Below are 18,097 nucleotides of genomic sequence, written 5' to 3'. Positions count from 1 at the left end.
TGAACATATCCTTGGTTTTCGTCTTTGGTAATTAATTTGAACATGAGATTGGAATGAGGACGTTTAGTGTCGCACAGAAGTGACGTCAATTAGCAGCAGCCAATAGAAAAGCACCTTCAGATGACGTCGCTCCCAGGTGCCAATTTGACTTTTGGCTCCAATGGCTCGCCTTACCTGCTTTTTCATTTAATTCGCAATGCTAAGAACGGCGGTTTTTTTTTTTTCATTTTACCAATACACTTTTTTTTAAAACAAAAACTAATAACTAAAACTAAGCATTTTTGAAATAACTAAAACTAATACAGACCCACCCTGAAAACTAAATTTAAAAAACAAAACTCGAAAACGAAATAAAAACCAACTATAATGGCATTTCCAAATAAATACTAATCCTGACAGGTTGATGTGGCGTACCAGGAGGGAGATGCTGCCCCCAAGTGGTGAAAGTATTTTCTCACGTTGGCGTTGATGAGGTGTATTTTTTTAAAGTTAAACCAGTGTTAAACCAATCCCTGCAATTATCAAAGCCTAATTTGGGTTAACAGTGCAACTCATTGCATAATGTCCCTCATTCTAACAATTACAAGGCAAAAAAAAAAAAAATGTATAAGGAGACTTAGTTCTAATGCCATTTATTGGGATCAAATGTATACATAAGCATTTCAATGCCTAAAATCACAGCAGTAAAAGAGTAACAATATAGACAAATTTAAATCACATTGATGTTAAATCTGCGAGGGTCCTTAAAGAGCAATAAGCTCACAAAATAGTTCATACACATTTGAAAAGTACAGTCAGTATATAGACACACTCATCTAGAGGTTATACAATAAAATATTTCATAATAGAACTGTGGCTGTGAAAAAGAGCATTTGGAAGGACAGTTACTATATACAACAATAAATGGAAAGGGTAGCAGCCAGAGTGTACATAAGACATATCCTTAAATGTACCCAAAATAAATATTCTTCAAAGAGGAGAGTACCTTCTGCAAAGGGTTCATCTGATTCTTATGTCCAGTCTACTTTACACAAGGGCTGGGCAATTAATCGAAATGTTATTGAGATTTCGAGTGACGATTAAGATGCATAACGGCGTGACGCATTGTGAATGCGCCATGTTGCTTGTGTAGTAGCAAGCGTCACGTTTTGCGATCCCGCCGTCCCTTAAGCGTGCTTTCAGCTGTTTAATGAACACCCCAGGTGGAGTTTACTGTCAAACTAAACACACAACAAAAGCGTAATCCTTTTGGTTGTGTTTAGTTGTATATTTAAATGAATGTCTCATTAAAAAAAACATTGCTAGTGCTAATGCTAAATCAATACATAAACCTATTGGCATGCTAATGGTAAATTAGCATTGAGCTCTAGGAGTGATATTCCTTTAAATACCGAATATTCACATACAAAGGCTGTAGGAGCCAACACATTATTCAAAGGCACATTTCCTTCGCATTTGTGAAAAAGTTAAGAGCTCAGTCGCTCAAACTTTCTTCTACTCTTATTGCATTATGTGAACTCCATGCATGCACGGTACCACACTGCCTCCAAGAGACCAACATGTGCACAGCAGGAACAGCCGCTATTTCTTATTTTTTATTTCAGTATATTCGTATTTTACTATGCTCCCATTTTCATGTGTAGTTGTCCTTTCAAGTTATATTAAATGTTGAGTTTTCAAGGATTCAAGTAATAGGATCGAGGTCCCAGGTCAGCCCAGTAATGGGCGCAACACACGAGAAGCGATGTCTCGCAATTCATTTCCTATGGAACCAGGACGACGCCGGGAGCTACAACCAATCAGTGAAAGCTTCATTGATGAGCCAATGAACACAGTAATCACATTATTGCGCGATGCTTCACGCAAATGATAAAAGGCCGCTGCAAGGGTTGGTTCCAGGGTTCATTTGTCCGATTTTGTGTTTTTGTAAGTTAAAATAATACTGTATTGATAATAATGAGGATGATGATAATATATTCTGAATCTTTATACCGGAATTACATACTGCAGTGAAATTTGTGTTTATAAGGAAAACGTTTAGATTCCCTTTAATTTAACTCATTCACTGCCATTGACGGCTATAGACGTCAAAAATTCATTTGAACTATTTCTATTAGTTTCACATTTTTTTCCACTTTTGTTAACAAGAGTATGAAAACAGACTTTTTTTTATGTACGTTTAGAACAGATATAAAATTTGTGATTATTCGTGAGTTAACTATTGAAGTCACGCGATTAATTACAATTTTAAAAAAATAATCGTCTGTCGCCCCAATTTTTTTATATTTTCTTTTTTTGTTTGATTACTTAATTAAACTCAAGATTAATCACGCATTTTATATCTGTTCTAAATGTACAGTAATTTTTTTCTAGGTTTTCATACTCGTTAACAAAAGTGGAAAAAAATGGGAAACTAATAGAAATAGTTCAAATGATTTTTTGACGTCTATAGCCGTCAACGGCAGTGAATGAGTTAATAGCCAATCAAATCTGTTGAAAACGTCCGTCACTGCCGTCGTCGCGACTGCTTATCACGTCCCGTGTGTTGAGTTTGACCTGGGAGGCGATGAGGTACGTATTCCGCTGTCGTTTGTCGTCTCCCGTGTGTCAAGCCCTTCTCTCTCAAGACTCGCAAATATATAAAAATCAAAAATCAAAATAAGATGAGATGAGATGCTTATTCCCAATTTAAATGTGTGCTAAGATGCAAGACAGCAAATGTGTGTAGCAGAATAAAAATGGGATGAATGGCCAGGAGGCGATAGTGGTAGTTTTGAGGAGTTTTAGTAGGCCTAGTTGAATAAATTAATCGCAATTTCAATATCAAATTACTTTTTCATAACCGTCCAGCCCTACTTCCATACAGACAGTAACACACAAAATCTTTTCGCTTGTCTCCGATATTTACTTCCTATTGTGTGCCAGTAATGTGCATGTAATACTTCCAGCAGTAAGTGTGTTCCTTTAGCCCAGTACATAACCTCCAAAGTCCAGCTGTGAAGCAGCCATTTTAACAATTGTTGTTATTTTTTTTTATTTTTATGTTTTACCATGACCAAAACAAAATGAGTTCAATCTATTTACAAGTCTTGATTTTCTTTGTTCCTCACATATTCCAATATTTTGTTCTTGGGAATAAAAACGGTCCAAACCAACTATCCACTCCGGAGTCCCCTGAAGAGGCATATGGAAACGGACATGGCTAGAAGCTGGAGGAAAAGAACAGACGCGTTAGAACGTAATGAAACGACAGCTGGACGTAAGTTGACATTGCATCGTTTGTAACTTTTCTGGTTACAGTTCCACCGTACATAGCAAGAGACATAGCTGAAAGACAAACTCAAATATCTCCATACCTGAAAGATCATCACCAGAATTAACAAGGCTGCTCCGCCGTAGGCGTAATATTTTCGTAATTCGAAGAGTACCTTAAAACAACCCTGTGGACACATGATGAAGGACAGCGTAGTCAAGTATCAATTAGCTGTGAATTAGCAGAATTGCTTTAGGGCTGTAACAATATACAAAAAAAAAAAATCACATGATCACGATATGAAGGTCACGATACGATCATTATCACGATATTGTGAGGAGGTTGGCGATATAAAAAAAAAAGGTCACAATATAGTAAAAAAAAGAAGAAGAAGCTCATACTAAAAAAAGCACAATATTGTGTTTTTGTACATATAAACAACCTACAATCTTTAATAACACTTTACTCATTCACTGCCATTGACGGCTATAGACGTCATAAATTCCTTTGAAGTATTTCGATTAGTTTTTTCCACTTTTGGAGAAAAAAATGTGTGCACATTTAGAACAGATATATAATTTGTGATTAATCGTGAGTTAACTATTGAAGCCATGCAATTAATTACAATTAAGAATTTGAATCGCCTGACGCGATTTAAAAAAACCAAAGAAAGATTCTTAAAAATTGGGAGCGTCAAGTGATTACAATTTTTAATCGTAGTTAATCGTATGACTTCACTAGTTAACTCACGATTAATCACAAATTTTATATCTGTTCTAAATGTACAATAAAAAAATTCTAGGTTTTCATACTCTTGTTAACAAAAGTGGGAAAAAAAGTTAAAAAGAAATAGTTCAAATGAATTTTTGACATCTATAGCCGTTAGTGGCAGTGAATGAGTTAACATTGAAGCACTTACTTGCTATGGCACGCTCACACTGAGTTCCTCTACATATTGACTCGCTTCACACGCATATTACGTTCCCCTTCATCTGATCATTAGCGTGGATTTTAATGACCATTAGCGTGGATTTTAAACATAGAAGGGCCAAAACATGCCATATGAAAATTTTAAACTTAAGACAGCAGAGAGTGCTAGAACTGCACAAATGGAAATTTTGATATCGTGACATGACGACGACGATATTGTGGCAGTTTTAATATCACGATATTGCCGTTATCGTTACATCCCCAGTTTAATTTTAATTAGGAATGTTTTGGCCGCTGTGGCGGTTATCACTCTCAGAAATAAGTCATACCAGCAATTAGTCTGTCTGTCAAAAAACATGACTTTTCGCCCGCTTCAGTCGAACACAGCATTGTGAACTACATAGACAAGATAGTCACTGCTGTTATTATGTACTAAAATACATTACTGTGCTTTTTTTTCCTTTTTTTTAACAATATTTTTTTTACAGTATTGAGCTTTATTTTTTGAAGCTGCTCTATGTAACAATTTGCCCAAAAATATTTTTACAATAGCCTTTTTATTATGGCTGAAACATCTTCCAATTAGTATCGTAATAATTATTGTATCGCAAGGTTCATATGGTGATATTGATCGCATTGTGACCTCAGGCATAAGGCGGACATTTCTACGCAACCACCAAAGGCGTGATGAATTGAAGTCCGAGGGTGGCCCTAATTGCCGGAGTGCGGCGTTTTATAGACCTCCATTTGAAAAGTTCAGAATAAATCCATGGAGGTAGAAATAGTTGTGAGAAATGAAATGTCACTCATTTCATGGAGTTGGAAACGTCCACAAAAGATGACGTCATTGTGTACTGAATTACTCTATCATCCCCCATGTCCATTTTATCTCAATAACTGCCATTGACGGCTATAGACGTCAAAAATTCATTTGAACTATTTCTATTAGTTTAAAAATTTAAGAATATGAAAACCTAGGAAAAAAAATATTGTACATTTAGAACAGATATAAAATTTGTGATTAATCACGAGTTAACTATTGAAGTCCATCCATCCATTTTCTGTACCGCTTGTCCTCACAAGGGTCGCGGGGTTGCTGGAGCCTATCTCAGCTGGCTTCGGGCAGTAGGCGGGGTACACCCTGTACTGGTTGCCAGCCAATCGCAGGGCACACAGAGACGAACAACCATACTCACAATCACACCTATGGACAATTTGGAGTGTCCAATTCACCTGCCATGCATGTTTTTGGAATGTGGGAGGAAACCGGAGTACCCGGAGAAAACCCACGCAAGCACGGGGAGAACATGCAAACTCCACCCAGGAAGGCCGAAGCCCGGACTTGATCTCACAACCTTTGCACTGGGAGGCGGACGTGCTAACCAGTCAGCCACCGTGCCGCCACTATTGAAGTCATGTGATTAATTACAATTTAAAAAAAATAATCGTCTGACGCCCCTAATTTTTTAATAATATATATTTCTTTTTTTAATTAGGGGCGTCAGGTGATTACATTTTTTTATTGTAATTAATCACATGACTTCACTAGTTAACTCAAGCGTAATCACCAATTTTATATCTGTTCACGTACAATAATTTTTTTTCTAGGTTTTCATATTCTTAAATTTCTTAACTAATAGAAATAGTTCAAATGAATTTTTGACAATACACAATGTACAATAAAAAAATCTAGGTTTTCACACTTGTTAACAAAAGTGGAAAAAAATGTGAAACTAATGGAAATAGTTCAAATTAATTTTTGACGACTATAGCCGTCAATGGCAGTGAATGAGTTATGCTTCATGTGGGATTAAAATGATCATAAAAGTATTACTGTAAAAAAAAATTCAGATGCATGGACGGATTGTCAGTAGTCTCGCAAGCACTCTCCCTCGCAGGAGAGCATATTGAGCTTTTCATGACGTATAGGTCCGATTTGTACGGATGAGCACGAATTGTACCGCAAGCATGGCATGAAAATAAAGAGATGCATGTCACATATGGGTCAAAAGAATTGGAATTTACGTCATGTGTCTTTTCCTTCTTTTCCAAATCTTTACAATCTTTGTTGTCAGCGTTGTCGGCTTCACCTTCTTTAGGCGGATATATCACGTTGCAGCAGATATCCAGAACTCCAATATCATTTAACTTCTGTTTGGGGGCGCTTTCCATGGCACAGCACTTATACTGAAATGAGGCAAGACAAGAAGAGTTCCGTTTCACAAGCGTGTGTTACTGAATGGTTCTGTCTTGTAATCTGGTGCGTAATCTGCGAAACACGGTACGAGTTCTCGCTGCTGTCGGCGCGCAAGCGCTGTCACCAGTGCTCCGTACTTACGGTATTCATCACTTCATTCCACATGATTTTGTACGAAGTATATTTGACATTCTCATAGTCTTTCTTAAAGTCTTCATTAGACTGAAAAGAGACGCATGAAAAGGATAAGGCAAAGACACGGTATCGCCATTTTATTGACAAAACAAGTGAAAACTTCACCAGCTACTGGAGCTTACCAATTTAAACTGCGTGTAGGCCCAAATCCCAACAGACAGCTGTATTATGAAGAGGATGGTGATGAACACGAAGAACTGCAAAAGAACACAGCATCGGGTCAAGACAGTGGTAGGATCATTTGAATTGAACTTATTATTATTGCTATTGCTAAATGGCATACATAAATTGAAATCAAGCGAGATGGCATTGAGCTGTAAATTGTAGGCTATATAAACATTACTATGCACCTTTTACCTTTATGATTTTTTTTTCTAGATTAAAAAAAAAATCTAAATACAATTAGCATATTGGTTTAAGAAGAATTTTCTCAATGGGGGACGAGCCATTTGGACCCATTTCAGCATTGTGCACAAGGCAAGAAGCATATGACGGGCTCCTTCTTGTATCAGGATGATACATTTAGTATCACATAGGGCTGGGTATCGATTCAGAAGGCCCCGATTCGATTTACGATTCACATTGATTTTTGATTCAGTTAAGGATTTCATTCAGTACCAATTTTTATTTTATATGGAAGACATTCTCAAAAGTACCAATGCTGTAAATAGCAGAAACGTCTTGCTCTTACTTGGTGCATTAGTATGAAATAAATTTGACTATTTACATTTAAAATTTAATCCAATGCAGTTACATGAGTCACGTTTTTTTTTTTAACATTACCTGATCAAAACAAACAATAATTAAAATTGAAAGAAATTGGCAGAGGGGCGGGGGGCCACCCGTGGCCACCACGTGCCTCCGTCATTGGGCTCATTCATTCATGTCATGTCTAAAAGCACGTTCTTCACATGCACAAAAACACAACTGCACAGGTTAAAAAATAAATCAATAATTGCCTATCAAATCCCAATACTAACTCATTCACTGCCATTGACGGCTATAAACGTCAAAAATTAATTTGAACTATTTCTATTAGTTTCACTTTTCCCCCCACTTTTGTTAACAAGAGTATGAAAAGCTAGACATTTTTAAAAAAATCTTATTTTATTTTATTTTTTTAAAGAAAGTATTAAAAATTAGGGGCGTCAGGCGATTACAATTTGTAATTGTAATTAATCAACATGATTTCAACAGTTAACTCACGATTAATCACACATTTTAGATCTGTTCTAAAAGAAAATTCTAGGTTTTCATACTCTTTTTAACAAAAGTGGGGAAAAAAAGTCAAACTAATAGAAATAGTTCAAATGAATTTTTGACGTCTATAGCCGTCAATGGCAGTGAATGAGTTAAGGAAGAAAAATCGGAATGATTTTCCCGAGCACATAGCAACACGTCAGTAATATCAGCGTACTTACAATGATGATCATGCACCTATTTTCACGGACGGTTCCCAAGCAACCCACGGCGCCCACAAAGAAGAGCAAGGCTCCACCGAGGAACACGCAGTAGAGGATTACTTTGAGCGCCATGTTCGACTTCATCAGATTACCCGAGTCTGTGTCGCCAAAGGCCACCAGGAATCCTACAGCAAGGAATATTAACCCTGTCACCTGGAAAAAGAGATGCGGGGTTGGTTGGGACAAGGTCAAGGAGACAGAAAATTGTTACATCAGAAACGTATGGAAAGTGGACAAAAATGCACACTGGAGCAGTAAGTCACTCATTAACACACTTGGCACAGTCTTAGGCTTTAGCCAGTGGTTCTTAAAAGCATACACCGCTGTAAACCACAGTCTTACTTCATAACACCGACACCAACCTTATAGAGATGAAATACTTACGACAAAGGAGCTGTTGAATACCAACATGAGGTACTTGATGCAATGTAGACTGTCACCCACCATGGCTGTTTTGCCTCGTCCTTTATAACCTCCTCTATGCTCCTGTCAGACAAACAAGTGCGCTCAGTGTATCCAGCAAAAACACCTCCCGAGTGCAGGGATTCATTTCATCTTGTGCACTCCGAGTAATGAGATGCAAAGAAGATCTTTATATACATTTTTTTTTTTTTTACAATAAACAGTATCTCTATAGTGTACCCATTTTTATTCGTCTTAAACAAGCACAGCAATATGCAGAGGAAAGAAAAAAAGCACATGATAAGACATAAAATTCTATAGAATACAGAGCACAACTAATCAATTAAAACACCAAGAAACTTAATTTCATAAACTTTTACGATTTCCACATTTTCAATTTCTAAACATACCCTTTGTTAAATGCGGCGATTTCCAAATATCGTGTACCACGTTTTATTACGGTTTAATGATAAATTTATTTACATCAAACCAATTTTTTCGTTTTAACAATTCACTTTTGACCATCGATAATAGCTTGTGTGCCAATGCCGATACCAGTATAGAGGAGCTCCGATACTGCATTAAAACAAATAACGGTCCAATTCCATTTACCATTACTAGTATAGACATTTGAAGGTGGCGCACACTCACTGATGTGTGATCACGTATTCAGTGCATGCATTTCCTGTTTCACAAAGTTTTTAAGAAGTGCCTGACAAAGCCATGATAGTAATGATTTTGCACGCAGTTCAGAATAGTAAAAAGTTTTTTTTCAAATTGTGTGGTATCGGAACAACCCTAATAATAGTCATCGCAAATCTCCTCCAGTACGGACAATATTTGTATAATTTGCAACAAAAACAAATTTTTTTTTAAATATTAGACACTTTCCAAATGTATAAAATAAAATGTTTGGGTCCTTAGATAGACCCCTGCGGTACACCACATGTAATATTCCGGTATGTTGAATTATGGGAACCTAATTGGACAAATTGTTTCCTAATACTGGTATAACTTTGCAACCAGTTAAAACCGTAGTGGTCCTTTTTTTTTTCTTTTGCAATATCTCATGGTCAACAACAGTGTCAAAAGCACACACCGTGAACACACCGTTTTGCAAATGTATTTTTATCAATGCATCCTGTTATTTCTTCCACAAGATCCATTAGAGTTCAGCAGATCTGGATGATCATTTAAAAAAGTTTTCATTTTAAGTTATGCTTCTCGATAAACTCGTCCAGTCTTTGTGCAAATAATTTTTCTAAAATCCTTGAGAACTGTGGCAGCAAGGAAACAGGTCTATAATTTGTGAACAACCGTACCGCCTTTGTTTTAATTGTCTTTTTTTTTTTAACAATATACAAGCTGTTATTATTATTATTATTTCCATGCATTTTGAAGCCCCTTGGTCATCCATAGACGTTCTGCATAACGGTTCTTAGTTTCGTAATGTTTAGGATGGCAACGTCATTAATATCATTCATTAATACTCCACTTATCACTTTACTCTCCCTATTATTTGTAAAGATATGATCAATTAAGGAGGCACAACGGGATTCTGGTTATTCTGGTTGGATTTGTTATTGTTGGAAGACTTGTGTTTTGAGATAATTATTCTGTTGATTTATGCTAATTTGGCTTCAAGCTTTTTTGCTTTGTTATACTAAACAATCTTTCTGTAATTTAATTAAATAAATAAATGTTGCAACCAAGTTTTTTTGGAGAGACAATGCATTCCATGTTCAGCGTTTGGCCCTGGCCTTCCAATTGTTTCAATTGTTTTAAGCGACTTAACTGAAAATGCGCAAAACTGACATGTGACTTATGCCCGTTTCCATCTGTTCTTTAGCAAATATTGAGAGGGGACTCCGCCGCTGTAGGGGGCAGTATACACCATACAGATATGATCCACCAGTGATTTAAAAGAAGAAGTCTTAAGTAAATCGACTTAATTTTTCCTGTTGGTAAAATGAATAATTATTGATGGTAGTGCACTCCTCCATTTTCTTAACCGGTAATCGGTGACACGCTTCATTATTACTGCCATTCAATGGTAGAAAAGCGATTACCTGTTCCTCAGTAGTCACATCCACCTCATTTCTGTTCTCAGATCCGGTGCCCCTCGGTGCTTGTAAGTGACACCTTGGTTTAATCATCAAGCCAGATACAATTACATCGTTCAGTCTGGTATACTGCTCCAAGTCTTCAAGTCGATTCTCAAAGTTTTCGATCTTCCTTGCGTGCTCAGTATTTATGGTTTTAATCACACTTATCATCGTGTTCATTGCTGCTTTTAGCTCCTCCATGTCATTTTGAAGGTGTTCCGCCGCCATATTCCTCCCTTTTGGACTGCCACTGGCTGCTGACGGCTTTTGTGGATGAATGGGCTGCTTTGAAAGACAAAATTGACTGTCCGCCGTCGGACCCGCGGCCGCCTTTCTTTCGCGCAGCCGTACCACTCCCAAGTTTCGTTCTCCTCCCGAGCCGACTACAGTGCCCGGAACCGCTTGTCACGGATTCGATTACGTTTTGACACGTCAACGGAGTTTGACAGTTGGCGGTTTACAACACGTGTCAAACACTTGAAAGTCGGTCCTTCACTTTGTAGTGTCCGCTCTACCCTCAGTGTGTGTGTGTGTGTGTGTGTGTGCGCGCGCGTGTCAGCTCGCACGTCGGCGAGTTCCGGCTGACTTGACAGAAGAGGCAAAGGAGCAGCGCTAGTAAATGTTTATGACGTAGGCCTACGTAAACAAACACGCACGGAAATGGCATTGTCCATTTTTTCTTACCGATCGAAAAGTTTCTTATGTCGTGACAGGCCTACACGCGGCTGTTCTGATTAATGCATGTAAACAGCAGAGAGTCACGTGTAAACAGGTGAATTAGTTCAATGGAACATCCGGGCATGTCCGCTATTTCCAAATGCAACGCTTCATTTCCACGACGTATTGTTGTTATTAGTTTTACCTGTGACTATAGTATAAAAACCAGGCATGTTGTTATAGTAGTCAAACAATATTTCATCACATTTACCTAATCAAAATAGTCCTCACAAATCAAATTACAACGACCCAAAGTCCAATGCTTTTTTTCAATGAGCAGAGGGAAAATGCTGCATTCAAGGAAAGTGAGAAATCGGGAGTAATGCCACTCGGATTGTGTCAATTCCGACCTCAAAGCGTTCAAGGCAAATGTAAATACGAGACATATGTTCACGTGACACAACGTGATTTGGAATGGCTGCGTTAACTAGAACAACAATCTGAGTCAGCCATCTTTGTTGTTTACATTTGCCTCAAAACGCTTTGAGGGCGGAATTTCAAACCTTCCTCAAATGCAGCATAAAACCGCCATTTTGACTTGTGATGTCAATTTTGGAATTGTCAATTGACTGTCAAACAACACTGACATCAAATTCTGGTTTGCTTAGAACATACCGAAGCCCAGCAAAATGGATGACTTCCAGACATGCACTGCGGCATCTTTGTACATAGTTATGGTTACCTCTCATAATAATCTTTAGGGCTTGTTTTGTTTTTTTCATAAGCCTTCTTACCTTATGGTGGTACCCTGAGGGTGGGTATTGCGGTTCTGTGTGGTGAGAGTGAGACTCTGGCCGGCTTCCATAAGGGGCAGGCTCTACGCGAGTGCGCATCTTCTGTCGTTGGAAAGAGCCTTCTTCAGCAACCTTAAGTGAACTCTACTTTTCCTAAAAAATAAAAAAAATAAAAATAAAAAAACAGAAGCAGCAATGGGCTATTGTCGTTGGAGGTTTCGGTTGGTTATTCATAGGCATGGGCCGAAAATCGGTTTGACGATTTACCGTGGTTTTAAAAAGCCAAGGTTTTAATATCTGCTAATACTGTCTGTCACCGGTAATACGCTGTTCTTAAAAACAGTGCACAATAGAATGGACAACTTGCAGACTTGAGTAAATTAGGAGGTCTAACTTGTCCTTAAAACAAAAAATACACAACAAAATAAAACATGCACACGTGTAGGTAGGTGCCAGCGTTCTAAAAAAAATAGCTCAGCAGTGATGGGACACTGTCACTAGGCTAGGGGGAATTAAAACATAAGAATAATGTTAAAAAAAATTTTTTTAAACTTAACATGGTACACGTTTCTAATAAGGATGTGATAATAACGGCTGTATGGCGGTATTAAAATTGCCGCAATATTGTCGTCATGTCACAATATTAAAAGCAACACATCTGTTCAAAAGGTTGAGCTTGCATTCCATTTGTGCATTTCCAGCACCCTCTAATGGTTAGCGTATTACTGCGGTTTAATTTTAACGAAGCATGTTTTGGCCACTGCAGCGATGATCAATTCCATTAATCAGTAGTACCAGCAAATATTTATCATCATCCCCGTCAAAAAATATGACTTTTCGCCCTTCAGCTGAGCACAGCGTTGTCAACCACATAGACCATGACACTTTGCGCAACTTTGTCACTGTTATTATTGTACAAAAACACAAATTGCTTTTTTAATCAAATGTAAGTTTTTTTTCTTTTTCTTTTTTTTTACATCGCAACTTTCCCCAAAATTATCATTTCGTGACTAAGATATCGTTACATCCCTTTTTTTTTTTTTATTGTACCAAATATTCTGTATTTTGTTTAAAAATAAAATGGTTTGTGTTCAATGGAAAAAAATATTATAAGGACATTTCAGAGCTGTAATGTTAATAACGTAGTACCATGATATTTTTGCTCACGGTTATTATATTGTCAGAATCTAATATCGGCCTATGCCCAGTTATTCATAATTACACAGGACTTAGTTAGAGCTGCGGCAGTTATGAAAGCACGATAGCCAATAAATAGAGTTGAACGACTCAATGTCTCCTTGCCACTCGCAGTCAATCCAGATTTTATTTTATTTTTTACAATAATATTTTCTATGCACCCCCCACTAGTCTCAACATGACATTCTGATTAGTATTGCATTTGTGGAATTTGAGGTAAGCAGCAAAATCTACTCATTGTTATCCATCTCAGAGGACGGCCATTTTACCACTTGCTGTTGACTGGAAATGGCATCATTTGCCCAGCTATGCGAATATCACATGACCAAACTCAGAAAACAGGTGAGCCGTGATTGGTCGTTACCTGATGCTGTATTCGAGGAAGGTGAGAAGTTGGACTTTTCCGACTTCATACCAGGATGTACAGGAACGCCCCTTTTAACTCGAACCACCGAGCGGGTTCAATCTGACATCGCTTAACAATGGCGACCCCCATAAAGACAAAGATCGTCAATGGTAAAACATAATTTACAGGATTAGAAATATATTTATTTATTTATTATAACATTAGTTTTTTTTTCGAAATAAGTAACTTTAGGTAACCCAACGTGATATGGACCGATTGCGTTAACCAGAACAATAAACAATTTATCGAAATCAGCCATCTTTGTTGTTAACATTTGCCTAAAACGCTTTGATTTCGAAACAGGGAGTGCGACTTCACGCCTGCCTCGAATGCAGCATGAGCCCTGAGCAACTGTGATGTCATTTTCAGTTGATAGCAAGTAGCAAAATGGCCGCCCCCTGAGATGGGTGAAAACAAGTGGATTTTGCAGCTTTATTCATATTCCACAAATCGTGAAATCAAAATAGTAGGGCAGCCTACAACATATTATTGTCAAGAACATTTTGGAGTTAAATTCCTCTCTAAGGCTGCATAATTATGGCCAAAACAATAATCACAATTATGTCCATTTGCATTTTTGTTGCACTGCTTTTCAGCAAACAGTATGTAAAGTTTTCCATTCGTATAGAAACTCGCTTTCATCCGTTTACCAAGAGCAGAGAGAACTTCCAAATTCCTACTTGCGGGAACGCAACATCAAGCTTGTGATGGGAAATTCAGTTTCATCCCCTCAACGTTGAATCAACTGCACGCAACTATAGCAATATTGACAACAGGGTTACTTACGAACAAGATCCAACCTCTCCGTCTGCAAGCGTGCTGTCGTGTCGTGTTTAAGTGTCAAACGCAATGCAATGAGAGCTGACAAAGAATACTTTTCAACCGTCGGGTGCTACAAAAGACGTTTTTCCGCAAAGTATTTCAGAGCTGCAGCAGATGCATGCGGTCAACTCCATACAAGTATTGGCTCGGCCGGAGGACGAGTCGACGTGTGGCATAACGTCAGCTTTTGTGCTCACCTTTGTCGGCTTGGGGGCACTGGAAAAAACGTCCAATGTGCGCGATTACATCGTCCATTCATCCGTTCGACGTTCACAGCTCGCGTTCGCTTTGCCTGCTCGAATAATGGGGGGAAACACAGTCAACACGCGCGTGCGTTTTTTGGGGGGGACGCGAACGTGCATATTGCGTCACCCGAACGCCCATTTGTTTGTTTGTTTGTTTGTTCGTCGCTTTATTTGTTTTTGGTATTTTTTAGTTGTTTGCATTTTCCTCGAACGCCCATTTAAGTAGTCCAGAAAAACGTCAAAACGGTGTTATGTAAGAACAATCCACTATTTATATTTGCTAGGAATAAAATTGTGACATGAAGAGGAGTAGTTTGCAGTTATTACTAGTAACACAAGAATCCTGAATGAATGTAATGAAATAATATGTTATAAAACAATATTTTGTGAACAACGGACAAAAATAGTAAATAACAGTCTTGTTTGACTTCAATAATGTTTCGGCCAAAACTTAAACTTGTTTCTTTATCTTGTGTTTTAACATCGCCTATACTTTAAAAAAAATACAAGCCTAAAACTAAACTCGATCTCGTCCACCCAAGTCGGCAATCGAACCCTCACTGCGACCATGCCTCTTGTTTGGGAGCCGAAAGTGCTTCCCGTGAACTAAAATTGCAGACTACCATTGCCTACCAACTCAGATCAGCACCATAGTTTTACAGAAAATGTTGGACTTTTTTTTTCTTTTTCTTTTTCTTTTTTTTACTGGGCCAACCCCCATGTGACAATGTCCAAGAAAACTCCACATGTGCCACGTCGCCCTTCAGGCCATCTTCCCAATTAAGGCGCAGCAGGTACACCGTACAAACAATCCCAAAAACTGGAATGAAGATGGGCTCTTGTGGCGGCGAGGAATGCAGAGTAGGAAAGGTTTATAGGAATGCATATAAAGTTGATAGCTAATGCTAATTCTCAACTCCTGTCCCCAATGTTGTGGAAGAGCCCAACTTGGGACTGGAGATGAGAATTAGCATCTTTGATTAGCTATAAACTTGACATGCATCACATCAGCTGCAAGCTTGCAAGTATGTTTGTCTACATTGTCACTGTCAAATAATATTTTATTATTATTATTTTATTATCATCATCATTATTTTATGTACAGATGTATGTGTCTGTCTATGCATTCAAACGTCTCATAAACCAACACCAGGGTTATTGTAGTTCACAAAAACTAAAGCAAAAAAAAAAAAAAACATTGTAGCGAAATAAAATGAAAACAAAAAATCTTTAACAAAAAACAAAAGCCTACGGAAACGTAATCTTACAAAAATGTAATTCATATTTATCTGTCGATTTATATCATACATGATCTCGCAGGGTTCATTTTTAATGTATATTGTTCAGTATTGCTGTACATCCATATAGTTGAAGAAACGTCAGTATTATACAATTATTTTTTTATCTTGCACACGACGAATGCTCCATATTGGGGGAAAATAAATAAAACTAACCTCAAGTCAAACATTTTCTCTAACATAAATTCTATGTGGCCCCTCTAGTCTAAAATGTAATGAATTGGTGGAATATAAACGCCTCCAAATGATGTATAAAGCCCATCACCAAATTTGACCAAATAACTTGCAAAATAAATTTCAAGTGAGTACAAACTAAGGAATCGATGGATAAAAACAGGTGGATTTTGCTGCTTAACTCATATTCTACAAACGCAATATTAATCAGAATGCTGTGTCGGCACATACAACATATTTTTGTAAAGAACATTTTTGGGTTGACTTTTTTTTTTGACAACATAGAGAGTAGAAATAAGTAGGCTAATGCAAGTAAAATAAAGATACCCCAAATTTGTACTTAAAATTTGTACGTAACATTACTTGACATCTCTGGAAAATGAACTTTCTAACATGTACATATTATCCCAGTAATTGGCAACTATAGCAGCCCGCGCCCACTTTGAGTGCCCCCTTTTTGAAAATTGTACAATAAAAAAATATATAATTGTAATGTTTTGTGAACTTAAAAGCTTGAGGAGTTAAGAGGCAACGAGAAGTGAGTAAAAGTCGATCGATTAAATCCAGTATGTTCGTGACGTATGAATTTTAAAACAGCAATAACAACTTTTCACCACTAGATGGCAGACATCGCTTACTGTAATAAAGCTTCGCCGGGGTAACGCCATGCAAATGTGTACAGTACATATATATTGGAAGGCCCACGTCTGAAACTCACTGCCCACCACTGGCAACAAGTGTACTGAATCTGCTCCCATGGCCGACCTCAAATCAAAAGTTCCGCCAACAACAGCAATTTTTTTTGTTCATAAAGAACTGTTGACAGTTTGTTGTAAGTGCATGAGCGTTCACGTCCCCGTTAGGTTGACAGGGCGAGCTGGAGTCACACGGACTGCTGGTCAGCCAATCACAAGGCAACATTCACAGAAAATCATATGGACAAAAATGATAAAGAAGCACAATATATTATTCCGAATGCCATTTATTAAAGACCAAATGCATACACAAACATTTCAACGCCTAAAATCACATAACAGTAAAAAGAGTAGCCATGTAAACAGAAATTCAAATCACGATGACGTTCAAGTCCGGGAGTTTCCTTGGCGAGAGCTTTACGTTCGCATGCTCACAAAATTCACACATCCAAGTATGTACACGCACGCACCTACAGAGCAGTATAATACAGCATCATAGAAAGGTGGTTGCGAAAGGGGCACGTGGAAGGATTGTGTTACTATGTACAGTAATAAAAGGGAAAGGGTAACAGCCAAAGTGTACACAAGACACATCTTTAACACTAAAGCAAGATTGACTTCATATAAATATTCTTCATCCAAAAGTCAGTGCAGTGCGCCTTCTGCTTTGGGTTCATCTGGATCTCATGTCCAGTCTCGTGTGTGTGTGCAAGACCTGGTCCACAAATGACACTTTCCACTGAACACACCGAATCTTTTTACATCGGCTTTTGTCTCCGATATCCCACTTTCTCTGTGTGTGCGCCAGTACGCGCATTACTTTGTAACCCGGTACCTCAAAAGTCCAGCTGTGAAGTACAACCATTTTAGCAAAACAATTCAAAATAGAAAATGAGTTCAATGACAATTTCAAAATGTTGATTTTCTTCTTCCCGCACACCCCTATTTTCTCCATGGTCCAAACAACCTACATGGACTGGAGTCCCCTGAAGAGGCACATAGCCACAGACATGGCAAGAAGCTGAAAAAAAAAAGAACAGATTCACTTTAACATGGGCACGTGGATCATTTCATACACAATATAATAAAATGGCAGCTGGACTGTTAAACAGGTCAAACGTTTGTATACCATAACCACCACCAGGTGGCGAGCTTTCCACACAACAGACTGCTCACTAGACGTGTTATCATAAAAAAAAAAAAAAAAAAAAAAAACTTTTCTACAAAATCACTATCACAGAGAAAAAGACAAAACCAAAATATC

At 37.8% G+C, this 18,097-nt stretch overlaps 2 protein-coding genes across 7 annotated transcripts in view; both read right to left on the bottom strand.

The window, feature by feature from the left end:
• Positions 1 to 616: 616 nt before the first annotated feature.
• Positions 617 to 14,738, bottom strand: LOC147175112 (tetraspanin-18B-like). 4 transcript variants are annotated; one of them, XM_086072625.1, is made up of 9 exons: positions 14,619 to 14,738; positions 11,997 to 12,149; positions 8,423 to 8,524; positions 7,997 to 8,191; positions 6,698 to 6,772; positions 6,522 to 6,602; positions 6,209 to 6,370; positions 3,357 to 3,440; positions 617 to 3,209 (listed from the first exon to the last, which is right to left on the bottom strand). In XM_086072625.1, the coding sequence occupies exons 2-9, from the start codon at positions 12,093 to 12,095 to the stop codon at positions 3,156 to 3,158; spliced, it is 852 nt and encodes a 283-aa protein (XP_085928751.1). In that variant the 5' UTR covers positions 12,096 to 12,149; positions 14,619 to 14,738; the 3' UTR covers positions 617 to 3,155. The 4 variants fall into 4 exon arrangements, 3 of the variants coding, with proteins under 3 accessions (XP_085928751.1, XP_085928750.1, XP_085928749.1); XM_086072624.1 differs by lacking the exon at positions 14,619 to 14,738 and adding an exon at positions 14,386 to 14,545; XM_086072623.1 differs by lacking the exons at positions 11,997 to 12,149; positions 14,619 to 14,738 and adding an exon at positions 10,510 to 11,022.
• A 2,364-nt stretch (positions 14,739 to 17,102) lies between these two features.
• Positions 17,103 to 18,097, bottom strand: part of LOC147175111 (tetraspanin-18B-like) — a 36,122-nt gene continuing 35,127 nt past the window's right edge. For all 3 annotated transcript variants that reach the window (XM_086072628.1, XM_086072629.1, XM_086072627.1), the window contains one exon: positions 17,103 to 17,854. In XM_086072628.1, the coding sequence (XP_085928754.1) occupies positions 17,801 to 17,854 (54 nt within the window). In that variant the 3' untranslated portion in view covers positions 17,103 to 17,800. The remainder of the gene's footprint in view (positions 17,855 to 18,097) is intronic.

This window comes from Leptonotus elevatus, chromosome 4, assembly GCF_054856555.1.
Source record: "Leptonotus elevatus isolate MCC_2025b chromosome 4, RoL_Lele_1.0, whole genome shotgun sequence".
In the NCBI taxonomy this organism is placed as follows: domain Eukaryota; kingdom Metazoa; phylum Chordata; class Actinopteri; order Syngnathiformes; family Syngnathidae; genus Leptonotus; species Leptonotus elevatus.
Note: the sequence above shows the minus strand (reverse complement) of the source record. Positions and strands in the feature narration are given on the sequence as shown.

Bases quoted from the DNA above. Each gene is read 5' to 3' on its own strand.
- LOC147175112 (XM_086072623.1), bottom strand. From the start codon at position 10,773: ATGGCGGCGGAACACCTTCAAAATGACATGGAGGAGCTAAAAGCAGCA. The intron at 8,525-10,509 runs GTAATCGCTTTT...TTTGTCTGACAG, and splicing joins ATGTGACTACTGAGGAACAG to GAGCATAGAGGAGGTTATAA. The intron at 6,603-6,697 runs GTAAGCTCCAGT...GTCTCTTTTCAG, and splicing joins CCTACACGCAGTTTAAATTG to TCTAATGAAGACTTTAAGAA.